Consider the following 24308-nt stretch of genomic DNA (forward strand, 5'->3'; position numbering starts at 1 on the left):
AAAAAGTTATTGACTCAAATCCAACTACAAGTAAGTTAGACAATATATAATTGAGGGTTGTTACCTTTATAAGAAAATCTAGATGGAAAAGTTTGTATATTAAAACATATACCATGGGTATGAGTACACTTCTTAGTTGTTATTTAGACTCCTAGATATGTTAAATGAGGATTGTGTAATATTACATTTACTTACTAGATTATTTGCTGCAGTTGTGAATTTTGGAAGCAGAAATAAGCATCATGAATGTGAAAAATATCACCTTGTCTCTTTGCTAGCCTGTGTTCACACAATCTCTCACTAAAAAAAGGTAAAGTTAAAGTTTGCCCATGCATCTGCAGACGCGTAGGGTGGCGCCCATCCCCACTTCGAAGCCCTTGGGCCACACATGTGCAAGCCACTACAGCAGGGGGCTGGTCCACTGGTAGTGATGTGTGTTTAACTCCCATACTCTTCTCATTAGCTGGCTGGCTGGGGTAATGACCCCCTCCTAGTTACTGGCAACTGTAAGGCCGGCCGCTTGGAACGCGATTTTAGTCAGGCTACATCTTTGCCATCTTTCAGACAATTTCCCTTTTGGGCTCAAGCCAGAACATGATGAATTGACAGATTTAGTTACAGGAACATGATAAAATTGAACTCATGATGAAAGAGGAAGTGCAAGTCCATAAAAGGCTGCTGCTTCCTTATAGAAACTGGAAGGGAAACAAAAATGTTGGAGGAAGTACATTTTGGCCATTTTTTCCTCTTGTGGAAACTGCAACAGAAACAAAAGTATTCAAATTTGACCTCAATAAAGGTTTGACATCCTGTTAACTGAATAAGTTTTCTAAAATGCCTTAGAAAATCTTCAAAAATTTCTGAAATTAGAACGTCTATATCCAGACAGAACTTCAGTATCGCATTTTATGTTCAATAGATAGAAATCCTAGACACAAAGTAGGCAAAACAAAATAAAGAAAGGAAGAAAGAAAACTTAACACACTCTCAATGACATCCATACGTTGTATGTCAGATATAAAATGGGCAAGGTTTCATGTGTATTTATATTTGCCCTCTATCGTTTTTGGTTAGCAAAGTTCTGTACTTGGACAGCACCAAACCGAGAAGACCAAAACAGTTTAAACTTGACTCGAAATTTCAAAGTCATTCTGTCTATTCTTTGCCTGCAGTTCAAACAAACATCGCTAGGTGGCGCCCGTGAGAGGTCAAAGTAGGTCAATATTGGCTCGGGCGACACTTGAATGGAGGCCGCGAGAAAAGAGCAAACAAGAACTGCGCTCCTCGGGTGTATAACGGTTTTTAAGTGTTCGGACTTGCACACGAGGGCTGTTTGCCGCTTCTGAAGACACAAAGAAGCGCCACGAATCCCAGGAGGATCACAGAAAGGCCGGATTAACCGATAAGAAACTTGTATCAAGTTGACGATCTGAACCGGGCCGCGAGGATCGCCAAAAGGAGTCCGATGTGAGTTTTGGCCAACGGAAGTGACTCCGCCACTGATAGCTCCAGTATGGGGAACGGGGAGAGTACGCCAGACCCTGCCCTGCGACACAACACCACCGCAGCAAGCATGAAGAGCCCCATGCCGGACCAGACAGAGCTAGAGGAGAGGTTCGCCAGAGTTTTGGTGAGTGAAACTTTGTTTCGCGAGTCCCTCTCGACCCCCTGCTGTCCGCCCCCCTCCCCATTGTCTCTTCGTGGGGGCGGAAAATACGGAAGTTGTTCGAAACGCTCGAAACGATTTAATGTTTCCACAGCAAGTTTCGGAAATGCAGCGTCTGACTTCGGTTGTTTGTTGTGGTTTTCCGCTGTTTGGTTTGTAGATTTTACCCGGTTTACACTGAAAACAAAAGAGTTTGAAAGTTTATGAAGTTTGTGACATGACGGTTTAACGTTTGGTCAACAGCTGGGCGTGGAAAGTGGACCAAAGTGACACTGGAAAAACTGTTCGTAACACTCAGAATGACTCATGACTGTTTCCTCCCAAAAACTAAAGAAATGTTAGACTTATAATTTGAGTGGGTAGGTTGTTAATGTTCAACTTTTAAAGTAGATAAAACAAAACAAAATTAGATCGAACAGCAAGGGAGTGAACCTCCATACATCGAAAAGGATTCGAAAATGATAAATAATGTATTATGTAATCAGTGATTATGGTAACTAACTGTCTTGCCAATTGTGCAAATGAATTAAATCTTGATTAGTTAACGCAACATAATTGTTAAACCTCTGTATGACGTAACGCACCAGTCCTGTACTTAGTTAGACTCTTAGAGTTATTGAGTACTAGTTACAAGACGTGAGGTGTAACGTTACTATTAATAGGGTCTGAGTCATTGAAGTGGGCGGGAGAGTCTGATGGTGTACAGGTCTTAGGAAGTGTAGTGGGCTCTTTAACAAGTTCAAGGTGTGGCTCAAGACAAGGAGTTACGACTTCCCTCTTTGATCTCTGGAGCAAATCAGGGTTCAAAGCAATGACGGCAAGGCCGGGATTCGAACACTGGACAAATGATCCAGATGCAGATTTCCTTAACTTTGATATGAAGTTGTGACCACTAATAACTCCTCAGTGAAACACAGCAGCTTTGTGACTTGCAATTTCCTGAGCAAATTAGGGCTCAAACTCAAACTTTAGTCAAAGTGCTGACGGCAAGGCCAGGATTCGAATCTTAAAGTATATATGATCCAGCTGAAGGCTTTCTCAACTTGAATAGGAAACTGTATCCAGCGCAAGTTACTACAACCATGTACTAGTAGTAACTTCATGACTTGCAAACTTCTTTGATCTGTCCCACAAGTCTGGGCTCAGACATCAGTGGCAAGGTTGGGATTTGATCACTTGTAGTTGTACTACTAGTACACATATGATCCAAATGGGAAATTGTTTGTATCCAGTATACCTGCTCTTCAGAGAAACACACCAGCTTCGCTGTGAAGCTTGTAGTGTTTTAAAATCATTTTATCTCTCAACACTGATAACAGTGAACACAAAGATAAACTGTTTCTTTTACTTTTTCTGTAGTGAGGATGTTCCTACCTTACTTGATATTTTTATTGATAATGAAGAAAATGGGAGGGACACAAATAAAATACCAAAAACAAAACTTGAGTCTCACTGGGACATTTTAGCTCAAAACAACAGGGTTTTAGGGTCAAATAACATTTTTTCATGGGGTTTTCCAGCACTTAAGTACTAGAAGCAGGGCTGTTCAGCTTTGATCTGGTAGTATTTAGTTGTTTGTTTTTGTGAGTTTTGTCCCAGTGAAAGTTATGCTTCCAAACAGTGCACATTGGACATAAACACTGTGCATAACAGTACAACGCCCCCCTCACATTCTTGGCAGCACAGCCATATCAACAGGAAGAACTTGAACTTGATTTAAAGTGGAACTCTCCGGAGGTGGTGACAGTTGGTCATCATACTATTCATAGACACAGAAAGGGCTGGTGTCGAAATGTGCAGTGAAACGAACAGATAGTGATAAACTAAGCTGTCTCCAGGACCTGTATATATCTTGCTTGTATACCCATTTAAAAAAAACTAAACTTGATGACATGAAATTGATGAAAATGTGTTTTTGTAAGCTTAAAACAACAGGTTTGACAACAAAAATCAACAACCATTGTTGGGTTTACAGGAGACCTTGCTACATCATCAGGGCTATTGATTATTGATTGGAAATCATTAACAAACTTCCTGGCCTGGCAGGTAGAAATGTATTGATCTGGGTTGATGTGAATAATATCAGACTTGTGGCCAAACCACACGACATCAGGTCCAACCTGCCATTGCTGATCTATGTCAGAAATGTAAAACTTTTGCCAAAATCCTCTGAGGAAAAAATTCTTAAGGAAAATACATAAATATAAAAGGTTCAAGGCTTAGTAGTCCCATAGCGTTTTTTAAGACCGTAGGGCAGTGGGCTTTTACATTACTGAGGAACGGCCAATAAACAGCAGCACTACGCCCTGGATGTTTTGCCCCAACACAAACTAGGGGTGTTATCCAGTAACCGAACAAGAACAAGAATGTCTTAGTAAGTCTAGGTCACATGTATTGGGAGGCAGAGCCCCTCCTTCTCCTTCCACTGCCTTTTACCTCCCCAACCAAAGTCAGGTATCCATTTTTACACCTGGGTGGAATGAAGAAAGTCGTATTATAAAGTGCCTTTCTGAAGGGCACTGCTAGTACATCAGTGGCATGTCAGGGGATTCAAACCCAGGACCTCTTGGTTCTGGGCCAAACACTCTAACCACTATGCCAACATGGGGATGGGGTTTTGTGCGCGTGAAAAAGTCGCGCGTGAAAAGTTGCGCGTGAAAAATCTGCGCGTGACACTATGCAAATTAGCTGATTCCCAAGGGATTAAAAAAGTTTCTGCAGTTTTATACTTAAAAGCTCAAACAAGATGGCACAAAATGGAATTAAGTATCATCAGCGTTCCCGCCAGGTTCTTGAAAGTATGCGTCCAAATATTTGGGAGGGAGGTATTGAGCGCCGGAGGCGCGATACGAGCGCCGCAGGCGCTCGCATTTTAGGGGGGTCCGGGGGCATGCTCCCCCGGGAAAATTTGGAGTTTCAAACCCTCTAAAACACAATTTCCCGCAATTTGAGAGGAAAATCATGCGCTTGAGATTGGATGTCGGTTGCCTCTTTACTCTCGTTATTCAGTAATCGACAACCGCCCTCTCTCAAAAAAATACACTATAGCGCGGGGAATCAGCCGTCCGTGATCTGGCCCGGGTATAATTTCTCCAGACATGAAAATTTTTGGATTTTTTATGCTTCGCAACAGGGCTCTAGCCAGTTCGTCAGCCCATGGAAAAATTCTGCCAATTTCTTCCGTCATTGAAAATGTCGACCTCGTGCGATCGATGTTGCGCCCTCCCTCATCAGCTCATCAAATAGTTTTCCGAGACGACAAAATAACGACGCCATTACACTTTGTGTTTTTTCTTCTATTTTTCCCGATGATTTTACTCAAATTTTTCGAATCGGTGGGGTTTTACAAGGCCGTGCCGTCATTTTCCACGAGCGTGCGTTTGTTTCCTGCGACCTCAGGTAACCCCGTTTTCGGCGTGAAGTCTTTGGCTGGATTTCTTTTTAGATAGACCAAGAACGTTATACATTACTCGAAGGAGGACGATCTCTTGCCTCTTTGGCAGTGATCAGTGCCGGGGTAGCCTTGAAGTAGTAGCCAGAAAGACGTTCCACCGTGCTGGGCGCTGCGATCGACGGTCCGTCTTGGGAGGGGGGGGGGGGACGTGCCGCGCCATGTGCCACGGAGGCCAACGCCAGTGCACAGCCGACTCGATCGACGCTTGACAACAATATTGCGGCCCCTTTTCTGCCACAAATTTTGTCTTTTTGAAACAAAACAAATTTGGAAATAAGAAATAAAGAGTATAGTTTTGGATTCTTCACTTATTTACCGCGCACCGCTTTTTTAACTTGGATAAATGGGGAAACTTTAATAGTAAATTGTTAGCAGCTAGGGAAGAAACTTGCCAGACGACACGGGCGGCTACCAATATCACAAAACAACGTCACGTGCGCTAATACTCGGTAACTTTTCTCCGATGACCAATGACAGAGTACATCATTACATTTATCAAACGCTGATTGGTTATTAAGATGATTAGATTTGGACCTCGTGGCCAATCTAGACTGCTTGGCGCCGGCGGCCTGTTGTCAAAGATACCGACTGCCAATCAACTGCCCACAGCGTGAGAACTTTTGTTGAGATGTGCAACACTCGCGCAAAACAGTTTGTTTGTTCAATACTAGTATTATTAACCACAAATCTTTAACAAATACATGAAAATGAGGACAAGTAAGTATCATGTTAAAATCAGAATATAAAATCTGCATAAGATTTCTTCCAGTGTTACAGAATGCTGACTGTGAGATGTATTTCACGGACTACAAATAATTATATTGCGCAACGGACAGCTCAGACTGGCGCGTGGCTGGGTGTGTCGCACATGGGTCCGCTAGTTGTAAAACGTGCCGCCCTCCGCCCCATTCACAGACTACTGGGATGGCCGGAAAGTGAACAATTTGAAGTATAAATTGTAAAGGTAGGATTCCTTCTAATAAAGACAGATTTTTTAAAAAGATTCCAGATACATTTTGTACACTGGTGGTACAGGTCAGCCTTTCTTACAGATTTTTTTATGGACGCATTCAGCCGAGCCGAGTGCGTCTTTCCAGAAAAAAATGCGTCCAAAGACGTAAAGACGTATGCCTGGCGGGAACGCTGAGTATCATATTGTTGCATTATTGAGTACAAAATCTCGATCTGAGTGATTTTAAAGTGATTTTTAAATGTTAAGTTTTCACGCGTAAAAAAGCTTGAAATTTGCGCGTGAAACAATCTTCTTCAAAAAAGAGAAAATGAAGCTTCTAAAATGGAGAAAAGCCTCAAATTGTTACATTTTACAATATAAAACCTCATATGAGTCATTTTTCCATGTATTTCTGTCAAATTTAGGTGATTTTGAAATGTTCAAAATATGCAAATTAACCTATTCCCAAGGGATCTAAAAATTAGGGTTTTTTTCAAACCCAAAATTCAGGTAACAGATGGGAAATTATATCATAGGTTCAAATTTTTCTGCCTTATAATTCCTTGCTGCACATTTTCTGACATATTTCAGGAACTTTATTTTTCACGCGCAAATTTTTCACGCGCACGCGCATATTCTCCACGCGCAGAAAACCCGTTCCCCCAACATGACACCACACAAATGTAGGAACAATGATCATGTTTAAAAAAAACCCCATGCTGTACCTGCTGTTCTTACTACCTATATAATATTACCTCAGGGTGGTCATTTGGGTTCCTAACCATAGTGTTTATATAATTAAACTAATTAAAAGTAATTTTGACAGGATTGTATAGGTCTAGTTGCTCAAATTTCACACCGATTCCTCAAACAGCACTGCTGCCATAAATCCTGCTGATACGGGCAGGTTTTTCCTGGCTTCTGGCTGCTTGTTCCAACAATACTTCCTTTCAGCTCAATGGTCTGTACATGACATTAGGGGTATTACTGTTGTGGCTGTGTTGGAACAAGGCAGGCTGTTGGACAGTTTTACAGCAGCTTGTTTGTATTCTTAACTTTGCTTTCTGTGGTTGGTGTGATGTTGTCTGTACCGCTGTACTCTAGGGAGCAGTATGTAATATGTCTTGGAGTAGACTGCAGTTTGTAATGTGCATATAGAATTTTTAGAAACTGAGGTTATGGACAAAATCCTGAAGTGCAAGTTTGGAGTTAAAACTAAAAAATGAAACTCTAGCTTAACATTAAATGCTGTAAAGTTAAAACTACCACTTGTAGTTGTACATCATGCAGGGCTCTAGCCAGCTCGAAATTTTTTTCCGTCAGCCAATTCCCATTGTCGCGAAAACACTATTCCAGGAGTTAGAGAGACTGACCTAAGAGGCTAAGACCTTGAAAAACTGGTTTTAATGAGATTATCGTATGCGAAAGGGCACTGTCAACGATCATAACAATAGCAATACAAAAAGTGTGTGGCTTTTACGACTGTGGACGGCGTCCCCAAGCCGCCTGTAGCTTCCACCAAGGAGCTTTTAAGTTTTATCAGATTTTTGTCAGTCAAGGTTGACGTATTAGTTTTAAAATTTGTCCGTCACATGCAGCAAATGTCCGTCAATTGACGGAAAAACGGACGCTGGCTAGAGCCCTGACATCATGTTTATTTTAAGTTTGTTCATGGCAGCTTGGAAAGTTGCAGAGATATTACTTGGCACCTACAATTCATCATCTTGTGTGTGATCTTGACTTGAGTCGACAGTTACTGAGTGGTTTAAAATTCCAGAAAGATGAAAGTTTTTTAAACCTAGATGTCAGCCTGAAGGTATGTAAGAGACACAGAGGAAAAGTATTCCGTACTCTGGTCTGGAATAACAACAAGTTGAAGTGCGCCCACCTAAAGTGAGTCATGTTATAACAGGAGCCAGGCTGTACCAGTAGTGAAGTGTGTATTAAAGGGCTGAACTTCAGACTCACCCACACACCACTTATGTGAACCTGATGCCTGGGGTCTTGTTATGGTGTTTAAATGTTCAAAGCAGGAGGATATTATGGCAGGGCTGGAAATTCATTTTACTAGGGAGAAGTTGCACGTGACTTAGAATTAGATGTACAGGAATTTTTTGGGTACCCTTTGCCAGGCTCTGCGGATCGCTGGTCAATAGTAGAAATTGGCCAAATAGAGTCAATAGTAGTAGTAGTACGCCATAGGCTCTGTGGGTCGCATACTGACTCCTATGGCTGGGTGACTCCCCTAGCGTACTATTGACTCTATTTGTCGAATTTCTACTATTTGACCAGCGATCCACGTAGCCTGGTAGAGTCTAATTTGTTTTGCATGTACAACACAAAGTTATATGTCTTCAAAATCCAAAACTAGTAAAAGATTTTCTCCATATCTTGAATCTGAAATTCTCAATTTTTCTTCCTCAACAACAGTACTAATATAACAGTTTTTTTAAATAATTTTTTTTGGACACACTTAGAGTTTGATATCTAAAGTAAATGTCAAGATTACGCTGTAGTATTTCACGTAGCCAGGCTCACCCATACACCCAGTCGATGATTAGGTGCACAGCTTACACATTTTTGTTTTGGATGAGTGTTTACTTTAGTTGGTGGCTATGAAATGTAGCTCCATATACTTTTACGTATCCAGATGATGATATCCACAGAACTGTGTTGAGCAGGCCTGCCAGACTGTACAGGGAGATGTGTTAGTTAGATTGTAACACTGTCCAGACTGGTCTCATCTGTCAACTCACAACAACAGGCCAGCCCACTTGTTTATACAGACTAGAGATATACCCAGGGGGTGGGGTTATGCTTGTTCATCTATACAGTATCTGTGTAGAAATAGAACCCCACTGTTACATCTGTACTAATGTAGGTCCCAGTCTTTGTTCAAAGTATGACACCTACACACAGAACCTAGCACAACAGTCCAGCCCTGTTTTTACACAGTACAGTGAATAGGGCTATGTTGTCATCCACCAACTATGCTAGACTCTTTCTGAATCACAGACATAGAATTTTGTACCTGATTCTGGTCTGTAATTACAATTTACATATCTGTAGAGGGGAATTCTCATTATCGAGACTTATCATATCATGCAGGGCTTGAAATACTGGGTGCATGTGCACCCAGGTGCACTCAAAATTGGAGCTGTGCACCCAATTTTTTTCAGTGGGTGCACAGGGTGCACCCAAATATCTTCTTAGGTTTATGTATGGAAAGGTATCTACTATAAATATATAATCTAGTATGCTGTTATGCTAGTGTACATCATATTCTTGGCATCTAAGTGTTAGAAAGATAATAAAAATATCTGTCATGTTACTTGTATAAGAATTTGATACTAAGTTTTGGTATTAGGTTTTCTTGACATTCTACTTAAATTTAAGTGGTGCACCCAAAGATTTTTTGGTGCACCCAATTTATTAAGCTGGGTGCACCAGTGCACCTAATCCCAAAAATGAATTTCGAGCCCTGTCATGTCACAGAGGAGCCGGTGTGTCAGACAGTTGTAAATAAGCCTCACTATAAAGCACAGTACATACATACATGGTTTATACACATAGCCTTAGATGTACTTGTGAATGCTTCATCAAGTTCACAGCAATTCAATTACCATATAATCAAAAAATGTTTTTGTTTCCTAGGCTTGAAATCACTAGCCTGAGTACCATCCTCCGTAATGACTGCTGGCTCAATACTTTACTAGTAGTATGCTTACCTTGATCATTGTGATCACTACGGACGATGGTCAATGAAATGACAGATTTAACGTAGCAAATTTACAAGATGAGGAATGAGATCCCAAACAATGAGTGGGATGGGAAAAAGAGGCTGGAGATAGCCCTTCACCAGGGATCTGAATTGCTTTGCTGTGGTATGTAACGCAGGGTTCTAGCCAAGATTTCATTACCAAGAAGCGAGAAGAAGCCGAACTTTTGTGTTAGACTAGATTTGTGACACTTTTATGTATGTATATATCTTGACTTGTTGTGACCTGTACTTAGCTCGGTTGGGCAAAACTGTACAATAAAGGTCTTCATTCAATTCAATTCAATTCAATTACTTTGCTGTGGTATGTAACGTTACATCTCAGTATTTCAGTCATCCCTGTTACAGCTCTGACATGCGCCACAGAAGTTTCTGGCCTCCAAACTATGTGCCTGGTCTTGGTCTAGAATTACATGTATGCAGTAAGGAACTCTCTATCAGTATGTACTGTACAGATAAACAATAAATCTCTTTATTCACTTAGGCCACACCGATTTAATTTCTTGGTTCACGGATTCGCTCGCTCCTATTTTTTGGGAAAAAAATAAAAATAAAAATTACCACTCAGCAAGTTTTCACCGTTAATGAAACCATTCACCAACTTTCTGGTGTCGCAAATTGGCCTTTATATTATAAGCTCCTTAAAGTGTGGGTACAGGTGCTGTTACTGTATGATAATAGTGTTTTTGTACTTTTTTCAAGCTGAAAACTTTTTTGTTTATGTTTTGGATTAGCCGTTACCTTTACCCCAACCATTTTACAATTTTTATTTTTATTTTTATTTCTCCCTCTCGCTCCATATTTTTTATGAAAAAATCTGTGAACCAAGAAATTAAATTGGTGTGGCCTTACATACTACTAAACAACTTGGCCTCACTATGTTATAACCATGCTTTTATCACTGTTCTAAAGTAGTATAATAAAATTCAAACTGGACACACTAGCCGCCCTTACACAGGAGCAGATCCCCTGGCAAGCATGAAATTCTGATTGACCAGGGATGCTACAGGTCACTGGTCACAGTGGGGGAAGCAGGGTTCTCCCCAGAGGGTGGAATAAGGGAGGCCCTCCACTATACTCTCAGCCAGCTCCAATATACTATTTTTCAAATTTAGTGTGTTTCTTCCCTATTTTCTTTGTTAGTTTTGCTAAAATTAATGACAATTCACAGATTTTTGTGCCAAGTGGCATCACTTTTCCAGTCAGCACTGTCTGCAAAAACTTGTGAATGAGCAATGATCAAAACAATAGTCGTTTTGCCACTTCACAACAAAGGAATCACAACAATATATTTTACTTGTAGTATTTGACACCCTCTGTCATTGCAAAATGAACCCATTTTCATGAAAACGCAGCGCGTTGGTTCAGGTTGTTTTTGCCAGCCCCTCCACTATACTAAAAAATTCTGGGGAGAACCCTGGGGAAGACTCTGATTCTGATTCTGAAGGTAATTCTGCCCATCAGGATAGCTTAAAATGCACCATTTTAACTTAGAATACTCTAAGACTCTGCACCATGGAAGGTGGATGCCCCTGGACCCCCCTAAAATACTCGCACCTATACGACTTGCCAGGACTCACTAAGAAATTTGGACCCCCTATAATAAAATCCTAGCTAAAAGTCTGGTTATAATATAACTGATTAACCATTATTGTGATACATGCCATTGAACTTTGTGACCTGCAAACTATGCCAGATGTCGATCTAGAATTTCATGTCAAGGAAAGGTACTGTTTATCATCAAGTACAGAAGGAAGTTTGAAGGGAACTGTTCAAGATTAGATATGTTGTCATGTAGTTCAAAACAACACTGAAATTCAAGTTTCTGCCTTAAAAAAAGGAACACTAGATTTCACCAATTGTGTATAAAGTCATCCTCAAATGTTGAATTTTTGCCATTTTGGTCTATAATTTTGGAATTACCTCCATATATGGTCAGGATGACCTTGGCGGTTCCACACCAGCCATATTTGTTTGTGACCTTGACCAGTAGAGGTCATTGTCAGGTTTATCTGGAGACTGTCAGGGTTTGAACTTGACCTTGGACCTGACAGTGAAGGTGGGGTTTGTTATCTTGTTTTGGGAGACAGGAATTCTGGGCCATGTTTGGCTGTTAGAAAGGAGGTCAGCAGGTCTGATATAAGCCAGGTTGTTGGAGGGCTAGGGGGTGTGCACCGTATAATGGTACAAAACCGTTTTTTTCTCGTTGGACCCGTCCAGAAAAACCGGCCGGGAAAAAATCAGTAGACCGGATTTTGGACCGATTAGAATATGAACTGATGACGTTCATGTATTTTGGGTCTTATTTAGTCTGTGTAACGCAAACTCTTCTGTCAAGGGCTGTAACTGGCCCCTCCACATGTAGCACGGGCCAATAAGAAGCACGATTAAATCAGGCTAGGGCTTGTTGGTCCAAGAAAATTCATTTTGTCACAAGAGCAAACAAGAGGAGAGTTGATACTGACCTTTTTAGAAGGTTCTACAGTCAAACTTTGTCTCAAAGTTGACAGACTTAGGCATTTATGTTGTTTACATGAAGATAGGATGCTCCACCAAACAGATTCCTTTGTAGTGAAATGGACCTGTATACACTTTTCTGTAGAGCGTAGTCAGCCAAGTGGCCTATAGTGGTGTAATGGTTAGGGTGTTTGGCTCAGTGCCCAGGGGTCATGGGTTTGGATCCCCTGACATGCCATCTACATGTGTACATGACTTTCCTCACTCCACCCACCCAGGTGCAAAAATAGGTACCTGACTTAAGCTGAGGAGGTAAAACTTAAACTAAAAGCAGTGGAAGGAGAGAGTTTGGTTTCGCTTTCCAATACCGTGTCCTTAAAGACACAGTGGATAACAATCGTAAAGAAGGTACAAACTAGCCTGGATACCATACCCCAACCTCAAATATCTGTCATGTTGGGGTCTGGCAGGATGGCTGTAGAAAGGTTCTCGAAGGCCCTTGATCAGAGGGAGGAGAACCTAGGATTGATGACCACTCACACCACAGGTAGCCAGCTACAACACACCACAGTTGGTCAGCAGGCTATCACAGTAGCGAATCAGCTACGTTATGGATTCAAAAAGTACAGTTGGGGTCTTTAACCAATCATGGTAGGGTGTAATTACCTCCTGCTGATCCTGTGCTGTTCTATTGGTGGAGTTTTTTGCCCACTATAAGGGGCAAACTTGAGAAGAGTTCCTATCCCATCCGGCCAGACCCCTGCACGATAGATACTTGAGATCGGGCTGGGGTTTGGTAACCAGGCTAGGTACAAACTGGGTACCTGACTTTGGTTGTGAAGGTAAAAGGCGATGGAAGAAGAGGGATGAGCTCCACCTTTTATACCATGCCCTAGACACTGTAGTGGAGAACACTCTACTGCATATGGCCTCGAAAAGGCTCTGGGGCTTCTTTTAGTTACCTTAGATCAGTCATATGATTTGTAGCCGGAAATATACAGCATGATTGGTGCATTCTTTGTATACAGCATAATCGGTGCCTGAATTCAGCCTACAGCAAAGCCAACCTGCTGAATGTCATGTAAAATCTACCCTGGGTCCATTACTGTATTTACAGTAGACAAGTTTAGGTTGGAAGATCTCTGACTGAAGTGAAGACCAGTGAAACCCAGACTGGAGGAATGTTTTGTTTTTGTTTACATGGAGTCTCCAGGTATTCCTACAGAAACAAACACACCTGGTCATTAGAATGACTGGTACATTCCTGCAGGAGGAACAGCAATTATCTGTATCTGGGAAACAATGAAACAAGGGAGGGGGAGATTTGGAAATTAGGTCAGATGACGATTATCAGATAGATTAGTTCGAGATACTGTACTGTACCGGGATTAGAAAGTCTAGTGTATAAAGCCTGGATACCAGACCCCAGCCCGATCTCAAAAATATCCCCACATGTATATTTTTGATATCAGGCTGGGGTCTGGTATCCATACAAAGTCAAGTAGGGTTGAACACTGTTATTGCCTCCATAAAAAATGGAGGTATAGTTTTTACTTCACATGATGTATGGGGATATATCTCAAGAACCGCTGGATTGATTGCAATGGTGTTTGGTAGGTCGGTACGTGGGGTGGTTCCGACTGTGAAGTTGGATTTTGGGCCTCCTGGTTGTTGACCTTGGTACTGCAGCAGCAATTTAGATTTCATATCTTTGGACGTGCTGTGGTCTTGTTTTTCAAAGTGGAAAAGAGAAGTTGTCTTCAGCAAAGTTCAGTATTCCACAGGAGTAGAACATACTAGTAATCTATTTTTTACATCACGGAGATGCTCATAAATTATTTAGAAGTAAACAATAAATGTTTTATAGTCTACAACAAGCTGCTATTCTCTAGTTGTGAATTCCGCAGAGAGCCACAAGTGGAGGAATGTGGGTTGGAATGTGACTGAAGGCCAGCATAAACTGTTGATTTGTTGTTGAACTTCACTGTTGATAGACTAACGGTTAACTGCTTAACACAGGCACCTTTAGTTAGAGTTAGACGGTTTAGGTGACCATAGTGACTTACTCAAATTTATAGGATTAAAACATCTATGTTGTCTTTGTGTGACAACATGCCTTACTTTATAAAAAGTTGATTAAACTGGTGAAGAGCCTACATCAATTTAATTTGTTGTTTCTGGAACAAAACTAAAAGCTTTTTATTTAAAGCAAGCAGAAATAAAAACCGAAGGCTAGGAGGATTTCTAACTTGTACATGTGTCTGATTCTGCTCACCACTACCTGAAACTGTGTGTAAAACCTAGGTACTAGTACAGACCTTCCTCTGTCTCTGTTTTCATTCACTAATTTCTTAAGTCCAAGAACAAGGAAACAAAATCGGTGTGGCCTAAAAAAGAAAGTTGATGTTTTGGAAAGATTTGGGGGCCAGTAGGTATGACTTATCAGACTGTTACTAGTAAGGGATTAAAATATGTATGCATGCATATGTATCTGTGTCATCCCTGTTGAACAACTTGTCCTACTTTCTGTGATAGGGGAAGAATTTATGTAAGTTCATGTTACAGATTACAATCTACATGGCTGGTGATTAGAACATTCCAGCTGATAATATATGGCATTGAAGATATTTCTTCTTCAAATATCACTTTGAATAATACTTCTTACTAATCCTATATTAGGGCAGATGCTGGAGAGCCACATCTCAACTTGTTATGGTAGTTTGATTAAGATCCTCCGTAGTAATATATACATTTAGGCGTGTGCCTTTTTTTAAGTCTGGCCAAAACTTGTAAGCTGCCCATATACTAGTAGTCAAAAGTATACCAAAGTATACCTTCATTTCAATTAATTGAAACCAAACCTAACTCTGTTTAGCTAGCTAGAGCAAAATTCTCAACATCTCAAAAATGTTTCTGCAAATCACAGTTTGTACTTGTAAGCAGTATGAATTTTCAAGCATTGGCCTTGGACAGACCAACAGTTGGTAATGTACTATACAGGTGTATCATTCCGTATGGCACTTACCAGTTATAGGATACCCCTATCAAAAACTCAGGATCAGAAGGACATTCCGGACTAGAGAGGCACTTTATTTATTTTTATTTATTCTATTTATTTCTTCCTCAAACGTACATAGGCAGGGAAATACACACATGGTAAACCCTGAATTGCGTAGGTTTACGCAACTTCACAACTTGTTTGTGCCTGATGGCTCTATACAAAACATGGCCATCTCAGCCTGCCAAGTGTATTTACTTGTATGGTATTACATAAAGTGTTCCGGATTCTACATTTCAAAATGCTTTCAAACCGTTTCTGATTGCCAATTCAAAAAACTCTCATGACCAACTGCATGGAAAATGCTGTCAAGTGTGCCGCTTGAGCTGTGTTGGTAGCCCTGTAACAGTACTGTATAATATGTTATATTGATGTCAGAGGTTTTTTTAGACAGTTGTTTTAGTTAGGCCTCACCAATAATAAGATTTTTTTGGTTCTCAAATTCAAAAGCAAATAAAAACATGAATTGAAGACAGCAGAATCTGAGGAGAAATACACTGACTTGTATTGTATTTGTATAATCAGTGTCTGCAAATGTAGTCAGACTCAGATTCAAGTTTCTATGTTAATTGAATTTTTTGTGCTAAAATTAACAACAGAAAGGGTCTTAAACAGTCTAACAGAATCACTGACCATAGTTTTTCATCAGTAGACTAAGAAAATAAAGAGTAGTGGATGTTGTGAGGAACATCTTTTACTAGTATTTTAGAGACCTTGTGCAGTTATTTGTTCTGTATACAGTCTATATAGAATACAACACGGTGTATTCCGTATCACCCGAGGTATCAGCTCGACCGCGGGTCGGATCGCACGAAGTCCGGAGGGTGATCCGACCCGCGGGAGGGCTGAGACCGAGGGTGATGCGGAATACACTGTGTTGTATTTTATTTATGTCATACCCACCTGAGAAAACCCATGTTTTGATGCGAAATGCGCCAGAAGTTGAACAAATTTGGTGCCCTCGAACAAAAAGTGTTGCAACAGTAATGTTCCAACGTCTTAATCAGGTATTCGAACATTCGATGGCGCCACACTCGGCCCGCTCGAAACAGTTCGATTTATTCGAATGGAGCCTGTGTGATACGCCTTTCGAACCGGTCTGATACGGAAACGTATGGCCCGGTCCGGAACACCCGTATCAAACGTTTTCGCGTCACAGGTATGACATAATGTGTATTATTCTATGATTCCATGAACTTGAAGGCTTGATATCACTTGAAGGCTTGATATCACTTGACAGATGCAGCCTGTGCCAAGCTGTGGTTCAACATCCAATCTCCGCATGACGTGTTTGTTATTAAAACTGTGTGGTATGCAGACAGTTCTGGCAGATTTCAGTACAATAGAGTCTGCATGTTGATCCTAGTACTGATATAACTTCTCTTTGACATGTAGAGTTGATAGTGGAGCTTTGTGGGCCTGTGGCAGCAGCTGGTTATGACTTATGTTACTGTAAATTGTGTTCAGGGTGCTTGCTGGGACTTATTTTCACACATTAGGGAAGTGTTTGCAGATAGAGTAGTGGGGTGTGTGAAAGAGCGAATACTCAAATGTTCACCACAAAAAGTCTATTGCAAATGTTTACACATTTGAATTGTCGTGCAATAAAGTTCTTTTATTGACAAGGTTTATTACAAGGTTTATTTCAAAATGCATGGCTTGGCACTGAATTGTGCTGACATGTACAAACACATTCATTAAGACAACCACAATAAAAACAAAATCATTAGGCCACACCAATTTAATTTCTTGGTTCACGGATTCGCTCGCTCCTATTTTTTGGAAAAAAAAAATAAAAATGAAAATTACCACTCAGCAAATTTTCACCATTAATGAAACCATTCACCAACTTTCTGGTGTAGCAAATTGGCCTTTATATTGTAATCTCCTTAATGTGTGGGTATTATTATTGAAGTTATATTTTTCGTTCATGAAGAATGGGATAAACAGAAAAACTGACACTACTTCTGTAAATCCATGAACCAAGAAATTAAATTGGTGTGGCCTTATATTACATTAAACAAGCTTCATGTGCCACACCTACATACCCAGTATCAACATATAAATGTACAAAAATGACTCTGTTAATGAAGCGCCCCCTATCAACTGTCAGGATGATAACATCTTCTGTTATAAAATACTTGTTGGAACAAAAATAGAAAAAATAGATAAGCATTGAATATGGACAACTAGAATCCTGTTCAATGTAGCACATGTATTTCCAGAAGATGAAAACAAGACATTGACCAAATGTTTCCCATCCCCCCCAGGCGTCAATGGACCTCCCCCCAGACAAGGCCAAGGTGCTGAGAAGTTACGACAACGACAAGAAATGGGACCTGATCTGTGACCAGGTAGGGCAACAAACAAACAAACAAGTGTTCATGTTAGGTAGTGTTAGACAACACAAGAAATGGGACCTGATCTGTGACCAGGTAGGGCAACAAACAAACAAACAAACAAACAGGTGTTCATGTTAGGTAGTGTTAGACAACATAAGAAATGGGACCTGATCTGTGACCAGGTAGGGCAACAAACAAACAAACAAACAAACAGGTGTTCATGTTAGGTAGTGTTAGACAACATAAGAAATGGGACCTGATCTGTGACCAGGTAGGGCAACAAACAAACAAACAAACAAACAGGTGTTCATGTTAGGTAGTGTTAGACAACATAAGAAATGGGACCTGATCTGTGACCAGGTAGGGCAACACACAAACAAACAAACAGGTGTTCATGTTAGGTAGTGTTAGACAACATAAGAAATGGGACCTGATCTGTGACCAGGTAGGGCAACAAACAAACAAACAAACAAACAAACAGGTGTTCATGTTAGGTAGTGTTAGACAACACCAGAAATGGGACCTGATCTGTGACCAGGTAGGGCAACAAACAAACAAACAAACTAACAAACAGGTGTTCATGTTAGGTAGTGTTAGACAACACCAGAAATGGGACCTGATCTGTGACCAGGTAGGGCAACAAACAAACAAACAGGTGTTCATGTTAGGTAGTGTTAGACAACATAAGAAATGGGACCTGATCTGTGACCAGGTAGGGCAACAAACAAACAAACAAACAAACAGGTGTTCATGTTAGGTAGTGTTAGACAACATAAGAAATGGGACCTGATCTGTGACCAGGTAGGGCAACAAACAAACAAACAAACAAACAGGTGTTCATGTTAGGTAGTGTTAGACAACACAAGAAATGGGACCTGATCTGTGACCAGGTAGGGCAACAGGTGTAAATGGGGATTCTGATGAGTTTTGATTATATCTTGATTAAGTATTAATGGTGCCAGGCACACTCAAACGAAACCTCTACATAACTTCATAAGGACCACCTGCCAAATATGACCACTTTTTGGTGGTCCCTTTGACGCAAGCATTGAGAATCCTGAAGTACTAATTTTTGTCACAGAAAACAGAAGAGTTCCCAGTTTATGGGGCTCTGTTGGCTGTGACAAAAAGTTGCTTTGAAACTGATATAAACCTAAAAAAGATGTATGTAAAGTTTTGATTCACTGTTGTCATGTGGTTTGTGTTATCCATTTTTAAGTGATAAACATTTTGTTTTAAAAAGTGTTTAATACTAAGTTTTGTTACTGTCGTGTTACAGGAAAGAGTCCAGGCCAAAGAGCCCCCACACACGTACCTACAGAAACTACAGGGGTACATGGAAGTCAACACAGCCAAGAAGGTCAGGAAAACTTGCACTACATGTCTATATGATACAAAATCTTTCATGATAAATAAAATACATTTTGCAGTGTAGCAATGTGGAGAACCTACTGTCCATAATGAAACCTGATATATCCCAATGTGACACATGTAGCAAATTATTGCAGATCGTCATCATCAGTTATACCAACATTTCAGAATGACGTTTAAAAGACAACTATATTACAGCTATCTTTACATATCAGATATTTTCAGAATAAGATGTAGCAAAGAGTGCAAAGGAAACCTGTATATAGATGTTTCATTTAGATTTTATTGTTTTTCTCTCTTTTTTTTTGATGAAAATGATGTTTTTTCTCCTTTTGCCCAGAAGAGTAGTCGCAAGATGCTGGAGTCCACACAGGTGCTGAGGGACATCGAGATCTCGCTTAGGACTAACAACATTGAGTAAGTATGATAATTTATCAATAATCATATTCTTATCACAAGATATAAATGTTTAACTGTACCTACATAACATGGACATCTCGCTCAGGACTAACAACATCGAGTAAGTATCATAGTCTTTAATAATCATATAAGAGATAAAATAACATAGTTGTACCTACGTAGTACATTACATCGTGATGTCGCTCAGGACGCTCACTTAGCATCAATGCTATCTAAGAGTGGAAACCATCTTTTCATATTTTACATTATGAATGTGAATTGGCTTAAGGGAGGAATGTTCCTAAAGTTTCAAAATGTATGTGTACATAGATTTAGAAGTATATGATTGCTTTGTTTAGGATAGTACATGTATGAAGGAAGTTATATGGAGATATAGTATGATACAGTATACACAAAGGAAGTCCTGAATAATTTTATTTCCACAGGTGGGTGAAAGAGTTTCTGAACCAGGAGAACAGTGGACTGGATGTGCTGGTGGACTATCTCACATTCACTCAGATACAGATTGTCTCGTAAGTAAACTTCACCTCATCAGCTTTACAGAGATTTTAAAGACAATATTGCTGCACTTTTTCTGTAATAAAGGAGCAGAATATTGAAGATTTTCCACTGTCATACAACACCAAAATTTGCTTACCTCGAATTTTCAGTCGCACTTCTGTCGACCTTCTTCAGGAGTGACGATTCAGTTACTCTGATCACGTGACTCGAGTAACAAATCATAAAAGGAGTAGAATAGTTTTCCATTGGTGAAATCTTGTAATTTGTCATGTTTAAGGGTAACGCTTTTCATTGTCAATCGCTAAAATTCCATCATCATTCATATTAACTCTGGCCTCTGACAGGAGTCCCTCACCGAAGGCCAAACCTTCTTCACTGCATCCTAACCAACATGTTTATACATGTTATTCCCACCCCTACAGGAAAGACGACACATTCGGCAGCATGTCTACCAACTCCAGTCTGAGGAACATGGTCGGCTCCAGTCCGTACAGACTGTCCCATAACTACAAACCTTCATCACCACATCCTAACACACATGTTTATACCCACCCTACAGTAAAGACGACACATTCGGCAGCATGTCTGCTAACTCCAGTCTGAGAAACATGGTCGGCTCCAGCCTGTACAGACTGTCCCATAACTACAAACCTCCATCACCTCATCCTAACACACATGTTTATACCCCACAGTAAAGACGACACATTCGGCAGCATGTCTACCAACTCCAGTCTGAGGAACATGGTCGGCTCCAGTCCGTACAGACTGTCCCATAACTACAAACCTCCATCACCTCATCCTAACACACATGTTTATACCCTACACTAAAGACGACACATTCGGCAGCATGTCTGCCAACTCCAGTCTGAGGAACATGGTCGGATCCAGCCTGTACAGACTGTCACATAACTACAAACCTCCATCACCTCATCCTAACACACATGTTTATACCCCACAGTAAAGACGACACATTCGGCAGCATGTCTGCCAACTCCAGCCTGAGGAACATGGTCGGCTCCAGCCTGTACAGACTGTCACATAACTACAAACCTTCATCACCACATCCTAACACATATGTTTATACCCAACAGTAAAGACGACGCATTCGGCAGCATGTCTGCTAACTCCAGCCTACGTAACATGGTTGGCTCCAGCCCATACACTCACAGACTGTCCCATAACTACAAACCTCCATCACCACATCCTAACACACATGTTTATACCCCACAGTAAAGACGACACATTCGGCAGTATGTCTGCCAACTCCAGTCTGAGGAACATGGTTGGCTCCAGCCTGTAGTCTCACAGACTGTCCCATAACTACAAACCTCCATCACCTCATCCTAACACACATGTTTATACCCGACAGTAAAGACGACACATTCGGCAGCATGTCTGCCAACTCTAGTCTGAGAAACATGGTCGGCTCCAGCCTGTACAGACTGTCCCATAACTACAAACCTCCATCACCTCATCCTAACACACATGTTTATACCCCACAGGAAAGACGACACATTCGGCAGCATGTCTGCCAACTCCAGCCTGAGGAACATGGTCGGCTCCAGCCCGTAGTCTCACAGACTGTCCCATAACTACAAACCTCCATCACCTCATCCTAACACACATGTTTATACCCCACAGGAAAGACGACACATTCGGCAGCATGTCTGCCAACTCCAGCCTGAGGAACATGGTCGGGTCCAGTCCGTACGCGAAGAGCCCCTCCCGCAAGTCCACCAAGAAGAACCGAGACGTGGGCACAACTCGGGAGCGTGAAGACGTGCACGTCTGTATCATGTGTCTCCGCGCCATCATGAACTATCAGGTAAGGTCAATGACCTGTACCAGATGAATGTAAGTTCATCTGTGACTGTAGTGAACATTATGTTACAATAGTAAGACCCTATATCTGTACACAAAATAAAGTGGCATTTACATCAGAGCCCAGCAACCTTCCCTCAACCGAGACGGGGGCCTTTGCTGACATCAAACTTCCAGTCCGGATGTGTGACTAAATAGGTTTTGGGTCATTTCTACTTGAGAAGGATCAGAGGACTGATCCAAACCTTGTTGGTAAGCGCTTTATTTTGTGTGCGGATATAGAGACTTAAAATTGTAACATGACCTTAACCAGATGGCTGCCACCCTGTGGTGTTCAATAACATAATGTAGCAAGTGGTAGGACAGAGCCTGTGGGGCTGGTCACTTTGAAGTGTGAGAATGTCCGCATCATGTGTCTGCGCACCATCATGAACTATCAGGTGAGGTCAACGACCTGGACCAGACGGCTGTCGCCATGGTTACAGTTAAAGTAGCAGACACCCTGTGGTGTTCGGTTGCACAATGTAGCAAGTGGTAGGACAAAGCCTATGGGGCTGGGCATCATATAGCTTTAGAATGTGTGCATCATGTGTCTCTGCGCCATCATGAACTATCAGGTAAGGTCAACGACCTGAACCAGGCGGCTGTCTCCATGGTTACAGTTAAAGTAGCAGACACCCTGTGGTGTTTGATTACACAGTGTAGCAAGTGGTAGGACAAAGCCTGTAGAGCTGGTCACCATAAAGCGTGAGGATGTCTGCATCATGTGTCTGAGTCCCATCATGAATTATCGGGTAAAAATCTGACTCAGGGCCAGGGGTTCAGGGTTTGAATCCCTGTTTGGTGCCCACGTGTCTTATACTCTACCAGGAGGGGTTATTACTTTATTGTTATTGTTTTTTCTCAATTGTTGCTGTTCCTTATTACTGTATTAATTTATCTTATATTTACTACACGTGTATGTAGATTTAATTTTAGTATTTTAACTTAGTTAAGTGGAGGAGGGATTTGTACAAGCCATGCAGGCTTCTCCCCTCCTCCTGCACTTTTCTTAACTTTTCTTTACTTTAATTGTTATTATTTTTATGTGCAAAATAAACAAACATAAACAAACAGGTTGTTGTTTGTCTCTTCCAGCATGGGTTTAACATGGTGATGGCCCACAAGATGTGTGTGACGGCGATCGCTCTCAGTCTCAACCATAACAGTCCCAGGTACGAAAACTCTTCTGTCGGTAGCCAATCAGAGCTTAGCCTTCTGCTGGTACTGTGTTTAAGATTTTTTTGAGTTGTTTTCTACTGATTATTAGTAGATATCAAGCTGTAAGAACAATTGTAGCTTTGATCATTATGCAGATGGAAAACATCTATTTTAGTTGTACATATAGTAAGGTTCTTCAAAGACACAACCAGAATTGTAATCACTTCCAAAGTTTTAATTGTAGGACTTTAAACGATGTAACTGTATCTCTGTTATATACTTTGTCTGACCCTTGCCTCTTCCCTCTTCACCTCAATGAAAAGCAGCCTGCAGGCCGATTTGAGCTTTCATGAATAAATAAAGGTTCAAACAAACAAACAAACAGTTGTATTTTCTATCACAAAACAACCAACATTAGGGCATCTACAATATGGCATTCTCTTCCCTTCCAGAACGAAGGCCCTTGTCCTTGAGCTGCTGGCAGCCATGTGCCTGGTGAAGGGGGGGCACGAGATCACACTCAAGGCTTTCGACAACTTTAAGGAGGTACGTGTCATCTTAAGATATCTCCCAAGATGCAAGCAATAATTATTTTCCTGAAATGGTGTGATGATGGTTTTAAGTACACAGTTTCGTGTTTAGTTACCTATGAAAGAAAGCGGAATATTTGTGATCCAAAGAACTAAAACAGAAACAAGGTTTGAAAGATCTGTTGACAACTTCTCAAGTTGTGCTGCAATATTCTCGATGATCTAAACAGCGTAATCCATAACAGTTTACTTGTCATTTATGCACATGTCTTTTTGCTTCCAGGTTTGCTACGAGACGAAGCGGTTTGAAAAACTGATGGATTCCTTCTGTACCGAGGAGAGCAACATTGACTTCATGGTGAGGATGGTTTTATTTACACTTCATACTGAAGGTAGTATAGTGTGTTCTGTATATTAGTTTGGCTGTAAAAGACGGGTACATGTAGCTAGGGCTAGGCAACCAGCCAGCATCCTCCTAACGCCCGATCCCAACGGCATTAGCCTATGGGGCCCTGCTATCTCATTCCCTATCAGTGGTTATTATGATTGTCGCCACAAACAAGCTGTCAACCAATCAGAGAATAGGCCTTTCTTGGGCTTGTTGTTGTCGCAAGCTGTCTCGTAAAGGCCGCTGGGAAGCCATCAGCCAATCATGTTACGTATTACATGGCTCCATCCTCCTACGCCCGATCCCCAACGGCTGACTGCCCATATAAGGGCAAGCTCATTAAAATTTATAAGTAGGGTGCTCCCTGGCT

At 41.1% G+C, this 24308-nt stretch overlaps 2 protein-coding genes across 5 annotated transcripts in view; both read left to right on the forward strand.

The window, feature by feature from the left end:
• Positions 1–24308, forward strand: part of LOC118424824 (formin-like protein 2) — a 1075906-nt gene that overhangs the window by 1036869 nt on the left and 14729 nt on the right. The window lies entirely within an intron of this gene.
• On the forward strand, positions 1177–21817 carry LOC118424821 (formin-like protein 3). 4 transcript variants are annotated; one of them, XM_035833620.1, is made up of 6 exons: positions 1177–1630; positions 17636–17719; positions 18987–19067; positions 19422–19495; positions 19924–20010; positions 20559–20772. In XM_035833620.1, the coding sequence occupies exons 1-6, from the start codon at positions 1514–1516 to the stop codon at positions 20692–20694; spliced, it is 579 nt and encodes a 192-aa protein (XP_035689513.1). In that variant the 5' UTR covers positions 1177–1513; the 3' UTR covers positions 20695–20772. The 4 variants fall into 4 exon arrangements, with proteins under 4 accessions (XP_035689513.1, XP_035689512.1, XP_035689514.1 ...); XM_035833619.1 differs by having other exon boundaries at positions 1178–1630; positions 19419–19495; XM_035833621.1 differs by lacking the exon at positions 20559–20772 and adding an exon at positions 21502–21817 and having other exon boundaries at positions 1180–1630; positions 19419–19495.

The sequence above is a fragment of the Branchiostoma floridae genome, chromosome 10, assembly GCF_000003815.2.
Source record: "Branchiostoma floridae strain S238N-H82 chromosome 10, Bfl_VNyyK, whole genome shotgun sequence".
NCBI lineage: Eukaryota > Metazoa > Chordata > Leptocardii > Amphioxiformes > Branchiostomatidae > Branchiostoma > Branchiostoma floridae.

What these genes read in the sequence shown, in the direction of transcription:
- LOC118424821 (XM_035833619.1), top strand. Translation starts at nt 1,514, where the DNA reads ATGGGGAACGGGGAGAGTACGCCAGACCCTGCCCTGCGACACAACACC. An exon ending in AAGTCAACACAGCCAAGAAG is followed by an intron (nt 19,068 to 19,418) that starts GTCAGGAAAACT and finishes CCTTTTGCCCAG; the next exon opens with AAGAGTAGTCGCAAGATGCT. An exon ending in ACTCAGATACAGATTGTCTC is followed by an intron (nt 20,011 to 20,558) that starts GTAAGTAAACTT and finishes CCCACCCTACAG; the next exon opens with TAAAGACGACACATTCGGCA.